The sequence below is a fragment of the Scyliorhinus torazame genome, chromosome 29, assembly GCF_047496885.1.
Source record: "Scyliorhinus torazame isolate Kashiwa2021f chromosome 29, sScyTor2.1, whole genome shotgun sequence".
Lineage (NCBI taxonomy): Eukaryota > Metazoa > Chordata > Chondrichthyes > Carcharhiniformes > Scyliorhinidae > Scyliorhinus > Scyliorhinus torazame.
In genome coordinates this window covers 8,567,461-8,590,023 of record NC_092735.1, presented here as the reverse complement: position 1 = coordinate 8,590,023, position 22,563 = coordinate 8,567,461, and the positions used below count along the sequence as shown (strand labels likewise).

At 46.0% G+C, this 22,563-nt stretch overlaps 1 protein-coding gene across 1 annotated transcript in view; it reads right to left on the bottom strand.

The window, feature by feature from the left end:
* Positions 1–22,563, bottom strand: part of LOC140404122 (meiosis inhibitor protein 1-like) — an 82,155-nt gene that overhangs the window by 5,273 nt on the left and 54,319 nt on the right. Inside the window, exon 5 of the mRNA XM_072492541.1 lies at positions 12,272–12,440. Coding sequence (XP_072348642.1) covers positions 12,272–12,440 — 169 coding nt within the window. The remainder of the gene's footprint in view (positions 1–12,271; positions 12,441–22,563) is intronic.

The window sequence follows — 22,563 nt, the reverse complement described above, 5'->3', positions numbered from 1 at the left end:
ATGCCCCACGCTCTAATCGAGAGATTTATTCTCCCTGCAGCATTAAACATGGCTCATACGGGGCGAAATTCTCCATAATCGGTGTGATGTCCGCCGACCGGCGCCAAAACCGGCGCAAATCAGTCCGGCATCACGCCTCCCCAAAGGTCCTCTGCATCTTGGGGGGCCGAGCCCTAACCTTGAGGGGCTAGGCCCGCGCCGGACTGATTTCCGCCCCGCCAGCTGGCGGGAAAGGCCTTTGGTGCCCTGCCAGCTGGCGCGGAAATGACATTGCCGGGCGGCGCATGCGCGGGAACGTTAGCGGCCGCTCACGGCATCCCCGCGCATGCGCAGTGGAGGGGGGTCTCTTCCGCGTCCGCCATGGTGGAGACCATGGCGAAGGCAGAAGGAAAAGAGTGCCCCCATGGCACAGGCCTGCCCACGGATCGGTGGGCCCCGATCGCGGGCCAGGCCACCGTGGGGGCACCCCCTGGGGCCAGATTGCCCCGTGCCCCCCCCAGAACCGCGGAGCCTGCCCGCGCCGCCTTGTCCCGCCAGTAAGAGAGGTGGTTTAATCCACGCCGGCGGGACAGGCATTCCAGCAGCGGGACTTCGGCCCATCCGGGGCCAGAGAATCACCGGGGGGGGGCCCGCCAACTGGCGTGGCACGATTCCCACCCCCGCCGAACCTCCGCTGCCGGAGAATTTGGCAACCGGTGGGGGCGGGATTCACGCCAGCCCCCGGCGATTCTCCGACCCGGCGAGGGGGTCGGAGAATCCCGCCCATGGTCCTAGATGAGGGGCGTGATTCTTCGACCCCCCACCAAGTTGGAGAATCGCCGGGGGCCGGCGTGAATCCCGCCCCCACCGTGTCGTGAATTCTCCGCCACCGGTCGGCGGGAATCCCCCGGCGATTCTCCGGTCCGCGATGGGCCGAAGTCCCGCCGCTGTCAACCCACGCCAGCCGGCGTGGATTGAACCACCTTTGGGACGGCGGGACACGGCGGCACAGGCAGGCTCAGGGGTCTTGGGGGGGGGGCGCGGGGCGATCTGGCCCCGGGGGGTGCCCCACGGTGGCCTGGCCCGCGATCGGGGCCCACCGATCCGCGGGCAGGCCTGTGCCGTGATGGCACACTTTTTGTTCCGCCTTCGCCATGGTCTCCATTATGGCAGAGGCGGAAGAGACCCCCTCAACTGCGCATGCGCGGGGATGCCGTGAGCGGCCGCTGACGCTCCCGCTCATGCGCCGCCAGGCAAAGTCATTTCCGCGCCGGCTGGCGGGGCACCAAAGGCCTTTACCGCCAGCTGGTGGGGCGGAAATCAGTCCGGCGCAGGCCTAGCCCCTCAAGGTAAGGGCTCGGCCCCTCAAGATGTGGAGAATTCCGCACCTTTGGGGCGGCGCGATGCCGGACTGATTAGCGCCGTTTTTGGTGCCGGTCGGCGGACATCGCGCCGATTACGGAGAATCCCGCCCGAGAAGTCAGCTCACAAATTGAAATGCATCCCACACAGCAACTTCACCGAATTTGTGATATTGCTGAGAATTTAGAAGTCTAGTTTATTTCTTGTGTAAAGTCAGCACAGGAGTTCTCAATAGAACTGGATGAAAGTATAGATGCTTCAGATTGTGCGTCTTTGGTAGTTTACATTAGATATCTTTGGCGTAATGAATTTGTTGAGGATGCATTGTGCTGCCTGACATTACCAATAAGCACGACTGCCACACAGATTTTTGAAGTGTTGAATAGCTACTTGGTTGGAAAGTGTGGGTTTGACTGGGTTCATTGTAGAGGAATCACAAGTAATGGGGCAGCCAACATGACTGGGAAAAACAGTGGAGTTATAGTAAGGATTAAGGAGGCAGCTAGTCAGGTAATTCATAGAATCTCTCGGGTGCAGAAGGAGGCCATTTGGCTCATCGAGTCTGCACCAACCCTCTGAAAGAACACTCCACACAGACTCAGCTCCCTGCCCTATCTCTGTAACCCCACCTAATCTGCACACCTTTGGACACTAAGGGGCAATTTAGCAGGGCCACTCCACCTAACCTGCACATCTATGGACTGTGGGAGTTAATCCACACAGACACAAACAAAAGGTGCAAATTCCACAGTCACCCAAGTCCGGAACTGAATCCAGATCCCTGCCCCTGTGAGGCAACTGTGCTAACCACTGTGCCACCATGCCCCCCAATTATTTGTAATCATTGCATAGTGGACTAAACATCTGGCTTGTAATACAGAACAAGACCAGCAGCGTGGTTTCAATTCCCGTACCGGCCACCGCGAACAGGCGCCGGAATGTGGTGACTAGGGGCTTTTCGCAGTAACTTCATTGAAGCCTACTTGTGACAATAAGTTATTATTATCATTCACTGTGAGGCACTGGCATCGAAAGGAATTGCATCCGATCTTGAAGTGACTGGATTCTTCTGCCCTGCCCGCTGCAAGAATGCCAAGGGTGAGAGATAGACAATGGAGAAGTCCATTGACTTCGGACGGGATTCTCCAGGCTCAGTCAGAGAATCCTGCCCTCTGTGTTCCAATATGGGGCTGAGCTCACACATTTATTGTTCCAAACAGAGGTAATTGGCTGTCATGGTGTCGGGTGCCTGGCAGAGTTTACAAACAGAGGCATGAAATCCACGTTGTCCTCCTTGAGAAATTGTCTATCTGGCTGATTTGTTTGATGATGAAACTTGGATGCTAACTATGTCTCACCTTGCAGACATCTTTACAATTCTAAATGAACTGAAATTGCAAGGGAAGGATGATGATTGTTTTCAGCGCTGTCAAGAAATAGATGCTTGCCTAAAGTCACTAAAAGTTTGGCAAGTGCGACTACAAAGCTAAAACTATTATATGTTCCCCACACTGCTACAACACATCAAAGAAAACAGTGTGAGTAAAGGAACTGTCAATAGACTGGCAAGCCTTATCAAGTCACATCAGTCTGTGCTGATCAACAGTTGTCACTACTTTCCTGAGAAGTTTCAGAAGAGGTGGGTGAAAGATTCCTTTGAGTTTGGGACCCCAGAGTCAATTATTAACTCACAGCTGACTCACAACATGGAGACTGAACTTCTGAATATGACCTGTGACAACACATTAAAAACATGCTACAAGTCCATGAGGTTGTCAACATTCTGGAGTAGCATCTCTGAGTATCCAGTGCTGAGTAAAACAAGCATTTTGTTGCTCTTGTCCTTCACAATGACCTATATGTGCAATATTGGATTTTCTGTTCTCACAAAGATGAAGACAATACAAAGGAACCGGCTGAACTCTGCACCTGACATGTGCATAGCCCTCTCCTCCTGTGAACCTGAATGGAGTGAGATTGTGAGGACCAAGCACACTCACGTGTCACATTAAAGGTAAGCAAAAGTGGCATGTCATCCGGAGTGTGTCGTGAAGGTCAGCCGGTTGGCAAAAGTGGGTCGTGGGAGAAAAAGTTTGAAAAACACTGATCTAGACTGTCGGGCACCAAGGTTCATAAACAGAACCTAAATTAAACTGAAACCAATTATTAATTTTCTTAATACACACACACAAATATACTTAAAATTATACATTTAGCACAATGGGCTAAACAGCTGGCTTGTAATGCAGAACAAGGCCAGCAGCGCGGGTTCAATTCCTGTACTGCCGCCCCGAACAGGCACCGGAATGTGGCGACTAGGGACTTTTCACAGTAACTTCATTTGAAGCCTACTTGTGACAATAAGCGATTTTCATTTCATTTCTTTGTCCCTTATTATTAAGGACATGGGATCTGAATTCCTGACATGGTCACACCATTGCAAGGCTAGGTATCTCTTTGCACCCCAAGATTTTTGTGGAGTCGGGCCATCTTTTCTAAGACTCATGGGTTGATGTTCCCTCAGAAGTGTTGTGAATCATATCCTCTACTTTGTTGGAGACCTTAAAGTAGATGCTGGTGAAAAAGCATGCTGGGTCATGGGTATCTTAGGCAGAGTCCCCTTGGTCTACAGGAGGAATGGGAAGACAACTGCATGAGGTCAGACAGAGCATCACCAGCTGCTGCTGGAGAGGGTGAGAGGATGAAATTGTCTCCTTTCCTCCCAGAGTGTAAAGATCAACCTGCCTCCTCTGGAGTTCCTTTACCAGGATCTTGAGTATTGTGTTTGAAAACCTGTGCTATCTCTCACTTGTTGGTCTTTGAGCCATCTTAAAACCTGCTGCTCTGATTTGCCAGAGTACTCCCATTGTTCAGTTAAGAGTCCATATATACTGCACCAAGAAAATGTGTCGAAACAAACATTGCAGTTTCTTGTTTTAGCACCTCTGGTATTCAAATTATTGCAGTCAGAAATCTCAAATGATGTGCTAAAACCAGATTGCGAAACAGGTGTGCCTTATTCGCACTACATGTATTTAGTGCCTGCTTTCACCCTTTCACTGTAACATCCTGCATCTTTTAAACAACTCAAAACTATTAGTGTCTTACAATATACAGTATTTTATTCATTTTCCCATTTTTGTTTGACTACGAAAATTCTCAGTGCAATGGAGAGTATGTTCATTGTCATGATGCGGTGTTGTTGATTATCAATAATGGATTACTTTTAAACTCTACAGTTCTGACAGGGTTTAAACTTTAGTTTGAATTCCGACAATAATGCAACAAATTTATATTGTTCCTATTCTTTTATACAAACCTTTTGGCATTGTAATGTGACAAAAGAAATTAGCAACAACTACTGGCACAACATGAAAGGTTAAATAAATACATAACTTAATTTATGTATTTAAAACTATTTTTCCAGAAGTATTTTCATTCTATGCGTCATTCACGACTGGTTTGATAGTGTTTTGTTCTTACAGGCATATAATCATAGCTTCCTAACTAGATCGAGCTCTGTAACTTTCCAGACTATTGGCCTTTCTCAGGTAGTTCCTTACCTTCCAAGACCTTCCTGCCAGCAAATGAATAAAGGGAGATTCTCTGCTCACATATAAGATGATTTTATGGAGCCTCCAAGAGCAGGAAACATTGTGTGCGGGTTATCCAAATTAGGCGGTTCCAAAATCTGGCTTCCCAACAAGTTTAAATGCAGAGATAAAGTCATAGAACATAGAACATTACAGCGCAGTACAGGCCCTTCGGCCCTCGATGTTGCGCCGCCCTGTGATACCACTCTAAAGCCCATCTACACTATTCCCTTATCGTCCATATGTCTATCCAATGACCATTTGAATGCCCTTAGTGTTGGCGAGTCCACTACTGTTGCAGGCAGGGCATTCCACGCCCTTACTACTCTCTGAGTAAAGAACCTACCTCTGACGTCTGTCTTATATCTATCTCCCCTCAATTTAAAGCTATGTCCCCTGTGCTAGACATCACCATCTGAGGAAACAGGCTCTCACTGTCCACCCTATCCAATCCTCTGATCATCTTGTATGCCTCAATTAAATCACCTCTTAACCTTCTTCTCTCTAACGAAAACAGCCTCAAGTCCCTCAGCCTTTCCTCATAAGATCTTCCCTCCATACCAGGCAACATTCTGGTAAATCTCCTCTGCACCCTTTTCAATGCTTCCACATCCTTCCTACAATGCGGCGACCAGAATTGCACACAATACTACAAATGCGGCCGCACCAGAGTTTTGTACAGCTGCAACATGACCTCATGGCTCCAAAACTCAATCCCTCTACCAATAAAAGCAAACACACCGTACGTCTTCTTAACAACCCTCTCAACCTGGGTGGCAACTTTCAGGGATCTATGTACATGGACACCGAGATCTCTCTGCTCATCCACACTGCCAAGAATCTTACCATTAGCCCAGTACTCAGTCTTCCTGTTATTCCTTCCAAAATTCACTCAGGAAAAAGATAATGTTGTGGAGGAGAATGCTGAGCTCCAGATAAATAGATTAGATGGCATTGAGGTACGTAGGGAAGAGGTGTTGGCAATTCTGGACAGGCTGAAAATAGATAAGTCCCCGGGACCTGATGGGATTTATCCTAGGATTCTCTGGGAGGCCAGGGAAGAGATTGCTGGACCATTGGCTTTGATTTTTATGTCATCATTGGCTACATGAATAGTGCCAGAGGACTGGAGGATAGCAAATGTGGTCCCTTTGTTCAAAAAGGGGAGCAGAGACAACCCCGGCAACTATAGACCGGTGAGCCTCACGTCTGTAGTGGGTAAAGTCTTGGAGGGGATTATAAGAGACAAGATTTATAATCATCTAGATAGGAATAATATGATCAGGGATAGTCAGCATGGCTTTGTGAAGGGTAGGTCATGCCTCACAAACCTTATCGAGTTCTTTGAGAAGGTGACTGAACAGGTAGACGAGGGTAGAGCAGTTGATGTGGTGTATATGGATTCCAGCAAAGCGTTTGATAAGGTTCCCCACGGTAGGCTATTGCAGAAAATACGGAGGCTGGGGATTGAGGGTGATTTAGAGATGTGGATCAGAAATTGGCTAGCTGAAAGAAGACAGAGGGTGGTGGTTGATGGGAAATGTTCAGAATGGAGTTCAGTCACAAGTGGAGTACCACAAGGATCTGTTCTGGGGCCGTTGCTGTTTGTCATTTTTATCAATGACCTAGAGGAAGGCGCAGAAGGGTGGGTGAGTAAATTTGCAGACGATACTAAAGTCGGTGGTGTTGTCGATAGTGTGGAAGGAAGTAGCAGGTTACAGAGGGATATAGATAAGCTGCAGAGCTGGGCTGAGAGGTGGCAAATGGAGTTTAATGTAGAGAAGTGTGAGGTGATTCACTTTGGAAGGAATAACAGGAATGTGGAATATTTGGCGAATGGAAAAGTTCTTGAAAGTGTGGATGAGCAGAGGGATCTAGGTGTCCATGTACATAGATCCCTGAAAGTTGCCACCCAGGTTGATAGGGTGGTGAAGAAGGCCTATGGAGTGTTGGCCTTTATTGGTAGAGGGATTGAGTTCCGGAGTCAAGAGGTCATGTTGCAGCTGTACAGAACTCTGGTACGGCCGCATTTGGAGTATTGCGTACAGTTCTGGTCACCGCATTATAGGAAGGACGTGGAGGCTTTGGAGCGGGTGCAGAGGAGATTTACCAGGATGTTGCCTGGTATGGAGGGAAAATCTTATGAGGAAAGGCTGATGGACTTGAGGTTGTTTTCGTTGGAGAGAAGAAGGTTAAGAGGAGACTTAATAGAGGCATACAAAATGATCAGGGGGTTGGATAGGGTGGACAGTGAGAGCCTTCTCCCGCAGATGGAAATGGCTGGCACGAGGGGACATAACTTTAAACTGAGGGGTAGTAGATATAGGACAGAGGTCAGAGGTAGGTTCTTTATGCAAAGAGTAGTGAGGCCGTGGAATGCCCTACCTGCTACAGTAGTGAACTCGCCAACATTGAGGGCATTTAAAAGTTTATTGGATAAACATATGGATGATAATGGTATAGTGTAGGTTAGATGGCTTTTGTTTCGGTGCAACAACGTGGGCCGAAGGGCCTGTACTGCGCTGTATTGTTCTATGTTCTATGTTCCATGAATCACCTCACACTTTTCTGCATTAAACTCCATTTGCCACCTCTCAGCCCAGCGCTGCAGCTTATCTATGTCCCTCTGTAACTTGTAACATCCTTCCGCACTGTCCACAACTCCGCCGACTTTAATGTAATCTGCAAATTTACTCACCCATCCTACTACGCCCTCCTCCAGGTCATTTATAAAAATGACAAACAGCAGTGGCCCCAAAACAGATCCTTGTGGTACACCACTAGTAACTGGACTCCAGTCTGAACATTTCCCATCAACCACCACCCTTTGTCTTCTTCCAGCCAGCAAATTTCTGATCCAAACTGCTAAATCACCCTGAATCCCATGCCTCCGTATTTTCTGCAGTAGCCTACCGTGGGGAATCTTATCAAACGCTTTATTGAAATCCATATACACCACATCAACTGCTTTACCCACATCCACCTGTTTGGTCACCTTCTCAAAGAATTCAATAAGGTTTGTGAGGCATGACCTACCCTTCATAAAACCGTGTTGACTATCTCTAATAAAATTATTCCTTTCCTGATGATAATACATCCCAATCTCTCATAAACCTTTCCAAGACTTTGCCCACAACAGAAGTAAGGCTCACTGGTCTATAGTTACCAGGGTTGTCTCTACTCCCCTTCTTGAACAAGGGGACAACATTTGCTATCCTCCAGTCTTCTGGCACTATTCCTGTAGACAAAGATGACTTAAAGATCAAAGCCAAAGGCTCAGCAATCTCCTCCCTAGCTTCCCAGAGAATCCTAGGATAAATCCCATACGGCCTAGGGGACTTATCTATTTTCACACTTTCCAGAATTGCTAACACCTCCTCCTAATGAACCTCAAGCCCTTCTAGTCTAGTAGCCTGAATCTCAGTATTCTCCTCAACAACATTGTCTTTTTCCTGTGTGAATACTCACAAAAAATATTCATTTAGCACCTCCTATCTCCTCAGACTCCACGCACAACTTCCCACTACTGTCCTTGACTGGCCCTACTCTTACCCTAGTCATTCATTTATTCCTGACATATCTATAGAAAGCTTTAGGGTTATCCTTGATCCTACCTTCCAAAGACTTCTCATTTTCCCTCCTGGCTCTTCTTGGGCGAGATTCTCCGACCCCCCACCTGGTCGGAGAATCGCCGGGGGCTGGCGTGAATCCCGCCCCCGCCGGTTGCCGAATTCTCCGGCACCGGATATTTGGCGGGGGCGGGAATCGCGCCGGTTGGCGGGCGCCCCCCCAAGATTCTCCGGCCCGGATGGGCCGAAGTCCCACTGCTAGGATGCCTGTCCCGCCGGCGTGGATTAAACAACCTCTCTTACCGGCAGGACAAGGCGGCGCGGGCGGAAATCGGGGCGATCTGGCCCCGGGGGGTGCCCCCACGGTGGCCTGGCCCGTGATCGGGGCCCACCAATCCGCAGGTGGGCCTGTGCCGTGGGGGCACTCTTTTCCTTCCGCCTTCGCCACGGTCCCCACCATGGCGGAGGCGGAAGAGACTCCATCCACTGCGCATGCGCGGGGTGCCGTGAGCGGCCGCTAACGCTCCCGCGCATGCGCTGCCCGGCAATGTCATTTCCGCGCCAGCTGGCGGGGCGGAAATCAGTCCGGCGTCGGGCCTAGCCCCTCAACTTTAGGGCTCGGCCCCCCAAGATGCGGAGGATTCCCGACGATGCCCGACTGATTTGTGCCGTTTTTGGCGCGGACATCGCGCCGATACCAGAGAATTTCGCCCCTTAGCTTTCTCTTTAGGTCCTTCCTAGCTAACGTGTTACTCTCAAGCGTCCTAACTGAACCTTCATGTCTCATCTTTACATAAGCCTCCTTCTTCCTCTTGACAAGTGTTTCGACTGCTTTAGAAAACCACGGTTCCCTCGCTCGACCACTTCCTCCCTGCCTGACAGGTACATACTTATCAAGGACACGCAGTAGCTGTTCCTTGAACAAGCTCCGCATTTCCATTGTGCCCATCCCCTGCAGTTTCCTTCCCCATCCGATGTATCCTAAATCTTGCCTCATCGCATCATAATTGCCTTTCCCCCAGATATAACTCTTGCCCTGCGGTATATACCTATCCCTTTCCATCACTAAAGTAAACGTAATCGAATTATGGTCACTATCACCAAAGTGATCACCTACCTCCAAATCTAACAACTGTCCTGGTTCATTACCCAGTACCAAATCCAATATGGCCTCGCCTCTCGTTGGCCTATCTACATCCTGTGTCAGGAAACCCTCGTGCACACATTGGACAGAAACGGACCCATCTAAAGTACTCGAAGTACAGCCTTTCCAGTCAATATTTGGAAAGTTAAGGTCCCCCATAACAACTACCCTGTTGCTTTCGCTCCTATCCAGAATCATCTTTTCAATCCTTTCCTCTACATCTCTTGAACTTTTCGGAGGCCTATAGAAAACCCCTAACAGGGTGACCTCTCCTTTCCTGTTTCTAACCTCAGCCCATACTACCTCAGTAGACGAGTCCTCATCAAACGTCCTTTCTGCCACCGTAATACTGTCCTTGACTAACAATGCCACGCCGCCCCCTCTTTTACCACCTTCCCTGAGCTTACTGAAATATCTAAACCCCGGCACCTGCAACAACCATTCCTGTCCCTGCTCTATCCATGTCTCCGAAATGGCTACAACATCGAAGTCCCAGGTACCAACCCATGCCGCAAGTTCACCCACCTTATTCCGGATACTCCTGGCGTTGAAGAAGACACACTTTAAACCACCTTCCTGCCTGCCGGTACACTCCTGCAACTTTGAAACCTTACTCATGGCCTCACTACTCTCAACCTCCTGTATACTGGAGCTACAATTCAGGTTCCCAATCCCCTGCTGAACTAGTTTAAACCCTTCCGAAGAGCATTAGCAAATTTAACCCCCAGGATATTGGTACCCCTCTGGTCCAGGTGTAGACCATCCCGTTTGTAGAGGTCCCAGTGTTACACCTCAGTCCAGCCAGCAGTGCGTGCCATGAACACTGGTCAGTGTAAAACTTCTTAAAACGTCTACATTCAAAATAAAATCAGAGGGACATGAAAATCGCATCAATGCCTGGTTCACGGGTGTTTCAAGGTGGTTTGCAGTATCTGGCTTTTTGCAGTTGTCTCTGAGGTCAGCAATTTTCCTTGTTGAACTCTACCGCCCAATTGGGTGGGGAGCAGGAGGATGGAATCTTGCACAGAGGTGAACTGCAGTTGGGGGCATGGAGTAGTGAACAAAGGGTCCATGGGTGGACAGAGGTTGTGGTCGGGCATGGAGGACTGGAAGGGCCAGGCATCTTGGTGTAGTGGAGCAGTCAGTCAAGGTAAGAAACATAGGGGCCTAAATTATAGTGTCAGCCCTGTCCAAAAGTGGTTCCACCTCAGGGTGTTGGCTGGCAGAGTCATTACAGAGGTTTTTGTTCACCTCCGACATTTCAATTATCTCTGCTTTTTCTTATTCTTTCATGGGATGTGGGCATTGCTGGCAAGCCCAGCATTTATAATAATCTTTTATTGTCACAAGTATGAAGTTACTGTGAAAAGCCCCGAGTCGCCACATTCCGGCGCCTGTTCGGGTAAGCCGGTATGGGAATTGAACCCGCACTGCTGGCCTTGTTCTGCATTACAAACCAGCTGTTTAGCCCACTGAGTAAATGATCACTGCACATCCCTAATTGCCCTTGAACCACATCATGCAGGCCAGACTGGGTAAGGGTGGCAGATTTCCTTCCCTAAAGGACATGAATGAATCAGATGGGCTTTTGTGACAATTGAGAATGTTATCTTTAGATTATTAATTCTAGTTTTTTTTATTGAATTTGAATTTCACCACTTCCCATGGTGGGATTTGAACCTAGGATCCCAGTGCATTTTCCAGGGTCCCTGGAGTACTAGTCAACAGTGCCCCTGCACCACTGTCTTCCTGCACCACTGCCTCTCTTAGCAGAAATCCAAGAAAGGTCTCGGACAATGACCTTTACAGTGCATGGCAGGGCCAGCTGAGCCTGTATGTTCAGCTATGTTCCAGAGTGCCTAGTGCAACAGACGACACAAAGCTAGAGATTAGTGAATAAAAAAGGACACCATTGTTTCTTCCACGAGAAAGGGAATGTCCCTAATTCCCCTGTAACCATCAATGTGTGCCAACCATGAGGCGTGCCAGTACATTTAACTCTCGGACTAACCTAGTCTCAAATAATGATGATGCACACGTGAATAAATTGAAACCAATGTGAATTATTTACCAGCAAAATTCATACTTAAAAAAGTACCCATGCTACCTTTGTGCTCTCAATGAGTCTTATACAAATGGAAATGGAGGTAGGTAGGAAAGTTTTGGCTCGGTGCAGAGCCTCCCAGTTTGACCAGGAGGCTCTTGTAGCCCAGCCATATCTGCAGCAGCGCAGCTGACGGTGGGGTTACATCAGTGAAAAGCATCACCCCGCTGCAAAATCGCATTTGTCTCCCAAGAGAATGGGAAAAAGCAAGAGTGGAAGTAGCGCACTTCTTGTTCCGCTATTGGGAAGGGCACACCACTAAGAAAATACCACCTGCAGTCTCAGATGTTCCCTTTTGTTAACTTATTCTCAGCTAATTAAGACTGTCTTAAATAAATGTACTGGAAATATCAAAGCAGACCATTGCGTTAAGGTCAGTTTTAAAATAATTCAGTGGTCACTGAATCTTTATTGACTAATGTTTTCTCAATTAACAGGTAAACACTGAGGTTACCATTACAGTACTACAACATAAAGACAAATCCGTTTTTCACAGACCAATACATCGATTTCTGCTTACCTTCGGAAGGTTGTGCATTGTTTTCTACTGTGAACCTTTGTAATATCTGAAGCAGTAGTGGTCGAAGCAGATCAGAGGCCAGCATTATATTGTCACAATTCCTCAGGAAACATTTCAGTATCACCAATGCCTTGTAAGCCAATTCCATTTCTCCAACGTGGATCATATCCTAACAGACAAGTCACAAGGTATGTTGATTGAATACAATGCTGGAACTTGAAAAACTGTAAGTCCTTTTATTCAATCCAATGTTTCTTGTAATTTTAATGAAACATTAAAAGCTGAACAACAGTTGAACGTTGGTGGTTAGGCACTGCGAGTTAAATTTAGCATGCCTTGTCATTATTCGAGATAGGTGCAAATAATCCAATTTATGTTCATTGTAAAATTGCTGCCCAATTATATTCCATAGCCTTGAGTAAATCAGGTCACATATTTATGACAAAATTGGTATGCTAAAGAAAGCAGTTGGTGGAATTTAATGTGTGCAACAGGGGCACTGCCCACTGGTTGGAAAACCAGTGGGAACTCCAAATAATTTATTTCCGGAAATTCCGATGCAATTACCAGGCAGCCAGGCACATGCCTGGACAGCGTTGAGCTTTCCAAGCAATCCTGTCCCCCAAGAGCTACTGGCCAATTAGAGACCCGCAGCTCTCCAGTATAAGCAGGACCAATGGTAGTGGCAACTACCTTTGCAATAATTGGGCTTATCTTGAAGATCGTCATTGTACACTCAGATAGATGTGAGTGTGGATGGGGTGGAGGTGGCTGGGAACTGGTTGTTGGCGATGGAGTGGGGAGTTCGGCAGCAAGGGCAGGGGGTGCCTTTCAGCAGGACCACCGTTTCTGATGCCAGGTCCTTCAGCCTAACAGGATTTGCCTGTATGACAAGTACCCTGCCTGCTGCTGGCTGAATGTCACTGGTGGCAGGCTCAGTTCATTAAGTGGACCTTAACTGCCTACCGAAGGGTCTCAATTGGTGTCCAGGCAGGAAGGTCTCCACTTTTTCCACCTGGAAGTTCCCCTCCAAGTCAATCACCATCCTGATTTGGAAATATTCCATCAGTGTTCCTGGGTCAAAATCCTGGAACTCCTTCCCCAGCAGCACAGTGGGTGTACCCACACCATACAGACTGCAGTGGTTCAAGAAGGCAACTCACCACCATCTTCCCAAGGGCAATTAGGGATGGGTAACAAATGCTGGTCCAGCCAGGGATGGACATCCTCATCCCATAAAAATAAAGTTTAAAAATGGATTGAATACGGAGGTTGGCCAGCTGGGAGGGTCGAGGCTGTCAGCAACAAGCCTTGGTAAAAGTATTGTTTAGGTCTTGTGGTTGGTGGAGGGCAGTGCCCTGGGCTGAAGAAGCCAAACATTTGTTGTGGAACCCCTTGGCCCTGCCAAGGAAAGCTTTCTGACTTTTTCGAGCTCCCAATAGCTTTACCTTTCTTGGAGCTGGCCAATGTGCCATTAGAGTCCAAAGTGCATCCCAGAGCCTTGATTTCCCTGCATTAATAAAGTCCTGCAGTGTTAAATAGGAAATTGGCAGAAATGGAGCTGCTCCATTGCAACTACTTCACTATCTCTTTCCCATCGAGAGAATTAAATTGGAAGAAAGAGGTCTCCTCCATGGCTTTTTTTTTAGGCTAAATGGTAAAGTTGGGGGTCTCCAGGTCTCCAGGCACAATCTCTCACACACAATCTCTTCTGGGAGTATGCTGGCTGCCACTCTGGCAGCCAGGAACTTCATACCTTATGCTAATTGGATTCCTAATGCCCATTTTAGAACCTCAGAGCCAAATGTAATATAAACTGGTCTACTGCAGTTTAACAAGCAATCCCCAGAGGCTGCCAAGGAAAGAAAGGTAAGTAACCTTTTAGCCATCTAATTGTGAGAATTAAATGGAATCACAGGACAGAAAAGCAGGCTTTAAGTCCAAAGGAGACAACGTAGGACTGGCCAGAATGGAGCTTGGCAGTCAGAGAATGATGAGAAGAAGAAAAAGATTTTGAAGGAGGACAAGGAGCACAAGGGTGAGTGTCATGTGAGAGTACCTTTAAGAAATGGGTGTTTATTACTGCAGTGATGTCAGAGAGTGGGTGGAGCTGGGCTGTCTGTCAGCTTTTTACTTTCATTTTAGGCTGTTTTCTGCAGGGTGTGTTTTAGTTTAGTTTTCAGAGCTGGATAGCTGCAGTCACAGCCAGAAGGTGTATTAGAGTCTCTCTCTGTAATCTAAAGACCGTAAATCGGTCCTGGTGATTTAAAACCAATAACAGTAGTGACTTTAACCTGACGTGCTTCTGATAAAAGGTGTTTTAAGTCTTATGGATGTTAAAAGGAAAGCTTAAAGGATTACTTAGTGTTGTATTCTTTGGGGGTTGTATTTGAATTAATGGTTGCTAAGATGTTCACTGTATGTTTTAAAAAGGTTAACTTGAGTTCATAGAATAAACATTGTTTTGCTTTAAAAAATACTTTTCTATTTCTGCTGTACCACACCTGTAGAGTGGGCCCTGTGCTCCCCATATCACAATCTATTAAAAGTTGTGGGTCAGGTGAACTCCATGATACACTTTGGGGTTCTCTAAACCCTGGCCCATAAGAGGAGCAAGGCGACTAGGACAATGCTTCCCAAACTGGTCGCAACCCTGTTGGGGTCACAGAAGTAGCACATGGGTTGCACTCTCCCCCGCCAAGACTGTGCTCCAGACCAGCGCCAAGGTTGGTGTGACATCTGGCACAGCCCTTGCCCTATGTCTCTGCCTCTCTCCGAGATGTAGCGGAGAGTGTTATGGGCTAGGTGTTTTCAGAACCCCAAAATGTGTCATGGAGTTCAACCAACGTCTCCCTTTAATGTATTTGTTGCTTTTCCTAGCACAAGGCTTGTCCCTAGGTGTGGGATTACAATTATGGACACGTGGGTTTTTAAACACAAAACAATGTTTATTCCATGAACTCAACTTAACATCTTAAATAAACATTGGATCTCTTAAAACCTCTTACTTCAAAGATAACTCCGAAAATACTGCAACAGTAAATAATCCCTCAAAGTGTTCCTTCAAACTTCCAAGAGACTTAACACCTTTAAACAGAATCACATCAGGTTAAAGGCTTTACTATTATGAATTTAAATCTCCCTAATGATCCAGAGATAGTCTTTCATGGCAGAGATCCAGCTCACTGCAAACACAGACACTCCCAAGCTATTTTCAAACTGCAAAATGGCTGACCTGACCTCAGCTCCACCCACTCTCTGACATCACTGTTTTCTTAAAGGTACATTGCTTAAACATCCATGTCTTAAAGGTACTCTCACGTGACACCTCCCACCAAGAAAAAAAAATAAACCATCAACTTCAAGATGGTTTCATTTTTGCACCATCCACAAAGAAATGTACACAGTAAATATACCTTTTCGTTTAAAAAAAAAACACACACGCAAACAGGTATAATAATATAGTCCATTTTTCTTTGTTCTTCTTCTTCCAACCGAAAACCTTCTCAATTGGCAGTCTCTTTGAACAAAGTCTCTGCACGATCCACCCATTCTTCTACTCCTCGGCATTTCTCTTCAGAATAAGATAATTTAGTTCAATCTGACCACAGAGCCCCTTGCAATTCTCCCATACAGGAACATTGGTTACCACAGCTTTCAGGCAGTCAAATGCCTGTTGAAAGTCCGCTGTCCCTTGAAATTTTTGAGGTTTCTTTAGCAAGTCCATCAGTGGAGTAATCACGCCACAAAACTTCTGCACAAATGTTCGATCAAATCCACTCCTGCTAAGAAATCGCATTATTTCCCTTCGTCTTGAGGGTATCGGAAACTCCGCAAGGAAAGTGATTTGGGCTTCTCCAAATTCACTTTCGGCTAGGTTCATCATCAAACCCGCCTCCTGAAGTCGATCGAAGAACTCCATACGATATTTTAAATGCTCTTTCCATGTCTGGAAGTTGGAAATAAAAGCAGATTGTCCCACTTTCTCAATGCAATCCTTCAAACGTGGGATAGGATAAGTGTCCGTTCTTGTAACTGCATTCACCTTTCGATAGTCCACACACAACCGTTGGGTACCGTCTGGTTTAGGTACCATCACAATGGGTGAGCTCCATTGGCTGCAACCCACTTCAATTATGTCATTCTTCAGCATACTCTCAATCTCTGTTAACCTGTGCCAATTTTAAAGGATTAAGTCTATATGGATGTTGTTTGATAGGAACAGCATTTCCTACATCTACATCATGTATAGCCATTTTAGTACTTCCCAACTTATCTCTACAAACGTGCCCATGTGATATCAATAACTCTTTCAGGTCAGTTTGTTTTTCCTCTGGAAGGTAACTTAACAATTCATCCCAATTTTTAAGAACATCCTCATTTTCCAATTTAATCTGAGGTATGTCAAATTCACAGTCATCTGGATTTGGTTCGTCACTTTGAGTTAGAATCATTAAAACCTCCTTTTTCTCTCCTTCCCTTTCAAAATACCTTTCAAGCATATTCACAAGACACACTCAGCGAGTCTTCCTTCTATCTGGCGTTTTTACCACATAATTCACCTCACTTAATTTCCTTTCAATCTGATACGGTCCACAAAACCTAGCTTTTAAAGGCTCCCCTACGACTAAAACTTTAGCCCCACTGACAAAACTACGAAGTTTGGATTTCTTGTCCGCTACCCGTTTCATCACATATTGTGCAACTTTTAAATGTTGTCTAGCCAATTCACCTGCTCTATTGAATCGTTCCTTAAAATTTGACACGTAATCCAATAGTGTAATTTCCGATTTCTCACCCATCAATTTTTCATTAATCAATTTAAGTGGTCCTCTTACCTCATGACCAAAAATTAGTTCAAAAGGACTAAATTTGGTCGATTCATTAGGTGCATCCCTAATTGCAAACAATACGAATGGGATTCCTTTATCCCAATCCTCTGGATAATCTTGACAATACGCCCTCAACATTGTCTTTAATGTCTGATGCCACCTTTCTAACGCTCCCTGCGATTCTGGATGGTACGCAGGTGATTTAAATTGTTTTATTCCTAAGCTATCCATAACTTCTTTGAATAACTTTGAAGTATAATTTGATCCTTGATCCGATTGAATTTCTGTGGGTAGTCCATATCTCGTAAAGAATTTAAGTAACTCCTTCACTATCCTTTTAGCTGTAATATGACGTACTGGAATGGCCTCTGGAAACCTAGTAGACACATCCATTACAGTCAAAATTTATTGATTCCCACTTTTTGTTTTAGGAAGCGGTCCTACACAATCGATTAGGACCCTTGTTAAAAGTTCCTCAAATTCTGGAATGGGTATTAAGGGAGCTGGTTTTATCACTGCTTGAGGTTTCCCTAACACTTGACATGTGTGACATGATTGACAAAATTTAACTACATCTTTATGTAGTCCAGGCCAATAAAAATGTTTCTGGATTTTAGCTTGAGTTTTCCTTATCCCCAAATGACCTCCCACTGGTACCTCATGTGCAACTCGCAACACCTCCTTTCCATACCCTACCGGCAATACTACGTGATGAACTTCTGCCCACTTTGCATCCGCCTGCATATGTACAGGTCTCCATTTTCTCATCAAGACATCATTTTTATGGTAATAACACTCTGGTATACTCTCAGATTCCTCTTCCGTATATGCTTTCTGATATATCCGTTTTATTTCTACATCTTTCTGTTGTATGCCAATTTTCCTGAACTAAAAATATCCGCCTCATCCTCCACCTGTTCTTGTTCTTTTTCAACCATCTGATCAAAAATTGTTTCTGATAATTGCACTTCAACTTCATCTTCACTCTTTGACTTCTCCTCTGGTCTTAATCTGTGACTTTGTGACCTTGTTACTACACAATCCAGAAAAATTCCAGGATATTCGTCCTTCAACACTTCAGTTGACTGATTTTCCACTGGCTTATCAACCACTGGCATTACTCCCACCTGCGATCCAGCTATATCATTACCCAAGAGAAACTGTATTCCTTGACAAGATAGTTTATCTATTACTCCTACTACCACTTCACCACTCTTCACTGGACTTTCCAACCTTACCTTATATAATGGAACGCCACTCCTCTCACCCTGAATTCCACATATCACCACCTTTTCTGGCAACATTCTTCCCAAACTACATATAATTCCTGATCTCTTACCATTAACGATTGACGAGCCCCTGTATCTCTTAAAATTGTGACTTCTTTACCTGCTCCTCCTGATACACATGAGTAAACTTTACCCACACAAGTAAATTCTTTTAATACATCTGGCACCTTCTTAACAATTACTTCTTGAACAGGCTGTACAATCGCTTGCACCTCCTTCACTTCCCTTGGGCTTTTCTTTACCACTTTAACAAACCCCACTGTCTTATCCTGTTTTACCACATCAGCCTTCCCAGTGCTTTTCTTCAACCACCAACACTGTGACTTTACATGGCCTAGTTTATTACAGTGAAAACACCTGAAACTTTTCATTTCTTTTCCACCCTCCTGGATTTCTTTTTTAATCTGAGGTACACTCTCTTTATTGTCTTCAGTCAGATCACCTTTACCTTTACCACTTGAGTATTTCTCATGTCCCCAGTTTCTATCCCTCACCGGCTGGAACTGATGTCAGAAACTAATCTTTGATTTATGAACTAATTCATAATCATCTGCCATTTCCGCTGCTAATCTCACAGTTTTAAACCTCTGTTCTTTGACATGAGTTTTCACTACATCAGGAATTGAATTTTTAAACTCCTCCAAAAGTATAATTTCTCTGAGAGCTTCATACGTTTGGTCTATGTTTGAGTAAATTCTTTCCTTAAATTTCTAAACCTTTGTCTGTAAGCTTCAGGCACTAGCTCATATGCACGTAAGATGGATTTCTTCACCTCCTCATACGTTCCAGATAGCTCCTTCGGTAGTTATGCAAACATTTCACTAGCTCCACCTACCAGCTTTGTTTGAATCAGTAACACCGACATGTCCTGTGGCCATTTCATTTGTTTAGCTACCTTCTCAAATGAAATGAAAAAGGCTTCCACTTCCTTCTCGTCAAACTTTGGCAATGCTAGGACATATTTAAATAGATTCCCACCAAGCCTTTGACTATGATGCTCTTTCTCACTATCCTCATCACTATCATCCAACTGTACGTTTCCCTTTGCGTCTGCCAATTTTAACTGACTGTCATGTTTCATGGCCATTTTCTGAAGTTCAAACTCCCTCTCTTTATCTTTTTCCCTGATCTGTATCTCCCTTTATTTTTATTCTGCTAGGGCTATTCTTTCTCTTCTCCCCTTTTCTTTTTCCTCTCTCTCTCTCTTTCTTTTTCCTCTCTCTCACTCTCGTATTCTCCCACAGTTTCCACTTGGTCTCGGTTTCCTCCCACAGTCCAAAGATGTGCAGGTTAGGTGGATTGGCGATGATAAATTGCCCTTTGTGTCCAAAATTGCCCTTAGTGTTGGGTGGGGTTACTCGGTTATGGGAATAGAGTGGAGGTGTTGACCTTGGGTCGGGGCTCTTTCCAAGAGCCGGTGCAGACTCGATGGGCCGAATGGCCTTCTTATGCACTGTAAATTCTATGATTGAATACTAATCTATGGGAGTAGATCCCGTCTCGAAGAATTCTCTCCAGTAATTTCCCTACCACCGACGTAAGGCTCACCGGCCTGTAGTTCCCTGGATTATCGTTGCTACTCTTCTTAAACAAAGGAACAACATTGGCTATTCTCCAGTCCTCCGGGACATCACCTGAAGACAGTGAGGATCCAAAGAGTTCTGTCAAGGCCTCAGCAATTTCCTCTCTAGCCTCCTTCAGTATTCTGGGGTAGGTCCCATCAGGCCCTGGGGACCTATCTACCTTAATATTTTTCAAGACGCCAAACACCTCGTCTTTTCGGATCTCAATGTGACCCAGGCTATCTACACACCCTTCTCCAGACTCAACATCTACCAATTTCTTCTCTTTGGTGAATACTGATGCAAAGTATTCATTTAGTACCTCGCCCATTTCCTCTGGCTCCACACATAGATTCCCTTGACTATCCTTCAGTGGGCCAACCCTTTCCCTGGCTACCCTCTTGCTTTTTATGTACGTGTAAAAAGCCTTGGGATTTTCCTTAACCCTATTTGCCAATGTCTTTTCGTGCCCCCTTCTAGCCCTCCTGACTCCTTGCTTAAGTTCCTTCCTACTTTCCTTATATCCCACACAGGCTTCGTCTGTTCCCAGCCTTCTAGCCCTGAAAAATGCCTCATTTTTCTTTTTGACGAGGCCTACAATATCTCTCGTTATTCAAGGTTCCCGAAATTTGCCGTATTTATCCTTCTTCCTCACAGGAACATGCTGGTCCTTAATTCCTTTCAACTGACACTTGAAAGCCTCCCACATGTCAGATGTTGATTTCCCCTCAAACATCCGCCCCCAATCTAGGTTCTTCAGTTCCCGCCTAATATTGTTATAATTAGCCTTCCCCCAATTTAGCACATTCACCCTAGGACCACTCTTATCCATGTCCACCAGCACTTTAAAACTTATTGAATTGTGGTCACTGTTCCCGAAATGCTCCCCTACTGAAACTTCTACCACCTGGCCGGGCTCATTCCCCAATACCAAGTCCAGTACAGCCCCTTCCCTAGTTGGACTGTCTACATATTGTTTTAAGAAGCCCTCCTGGATGCTCCTTACAAACTCTGCCCCGTCTAAGCCCCTAGCACAAAGTGAGACCCAGTCAATATTGGGGAAGTTGAAGTCTCCCATCACAACAGCCCTGTTGTTTTTAACTCTTTTCCAAAAAAGTCTACCTATCTGCTCCTCTATCTGCCGCTGGCTGTTGGGAGGCCTGTAGTAAACACCCAACATTGTGACTGCACCCTTCTTATTCCTGGTCTCTACCAGTATAGCCTCACTGCCCTCTGAGGTGTCCTCCCGTAATACAGCTGTGATATTCTCCCTAACAAGTAGCGCAACCCCGCAACCCCTTTTACATCCCCCTCTATCCCGTCTGAAACATCTAAATCCTGGAACGTTTAGCTGCCAATCCTGTCCTTCCCTCAACCAGGTCTCTGTAATGGCAACACCATCACAGTTCCAAGTACTAATCCAAGCTCTAAGTTCATCTACCTTACCCGTGATCCTTTCCCTTTTTCTTTTTTTAAAATGTTTTCCAATTAAGGGGTAATTTAGTGTGGCCAATCCACCTACCCTGCACATCTTTGGATTGTGGGGGTGAGACTCACATAGATATGTACAAACTCCACACAGACAGTGACCCGGGGCCAGGATTGAACCCGGGTCCTCGGCGCCATGAAGCAGCAGTCCAAAGCACTGCTAACTGAACAGGGCGGCGGAGCCGGGGGAGGGGATTCTGTCTGATAGAGGCCACTCCCAGGCTTCCCGACGGCCGTTGTGCCTTGCAAGATCTGGTTAGACCTCAGAGAAGCTAGTCTGGCCAGCTAGTTCATCTCCTCAATGATGAAAGAAAATTCTAAGTGTGGGCTAGCCCAGAGAGAAACTCGTCAGGGTTTGAAAAAGTGACTAAGTGTGGTTAGATAGTGGTGTAGAACTCGCAGACAGAGCCAGGAAGAAACTCCCAGCCAAACCCACCAAAGATTACACTTAGTGGGCTGGATTCTCCGATCGCTGACCCGAAATCACGTTTGGCGATCGACCGGAGAATCCACTTTTACACCGGAATCGGGGGCGGCGATGTTTTTGCGATGCTTCGAACCCTCAAAAACAGCATACTCGAAGAGTAGACAGTATGTGGTAATCAGCAGGAGGTTTCCGTGCCCATGTTTAACCTGAAGCCATGAGTCTTCATGGGATCCAGAGTCGATGTTGAGGATTCACAGGGCAACTCTCTCCCGACTGGATACAACTGTGCCGCCACCTCTGCTGTGTCTGCCCTGCCAGTGGGACAGGATATACCCAGGGATGATGATAGTGGTGTCTGGGATGTTATCTGTAAGGTATGATTCTGTGAGTATGAATATGTCAGGCTGCTTCTTGGCTATTCTGTGAGTCAGGTCTTCCAAATTTGGCAAAAGACCCCAGGAATAAGTCAGAATTTGCACGGTTGACAGGGCTGGGTTTGACGTTGTTGTTTCCAGTGCCTAAGTCGATGCCAGGTGGTCTGTTTGGTTTCTTTCCTTTTAGACTTTGTAGCAGTTTTTATATAACTGAGTGGTTTGCTAGGCCATTTCAAGGGCATTTAAGAATCAACCACATTGCTATGGACCTGGAGTCACATGTAAGCTAGGCCAAGTGAGGACTGCAGGTTTCCTTCCCG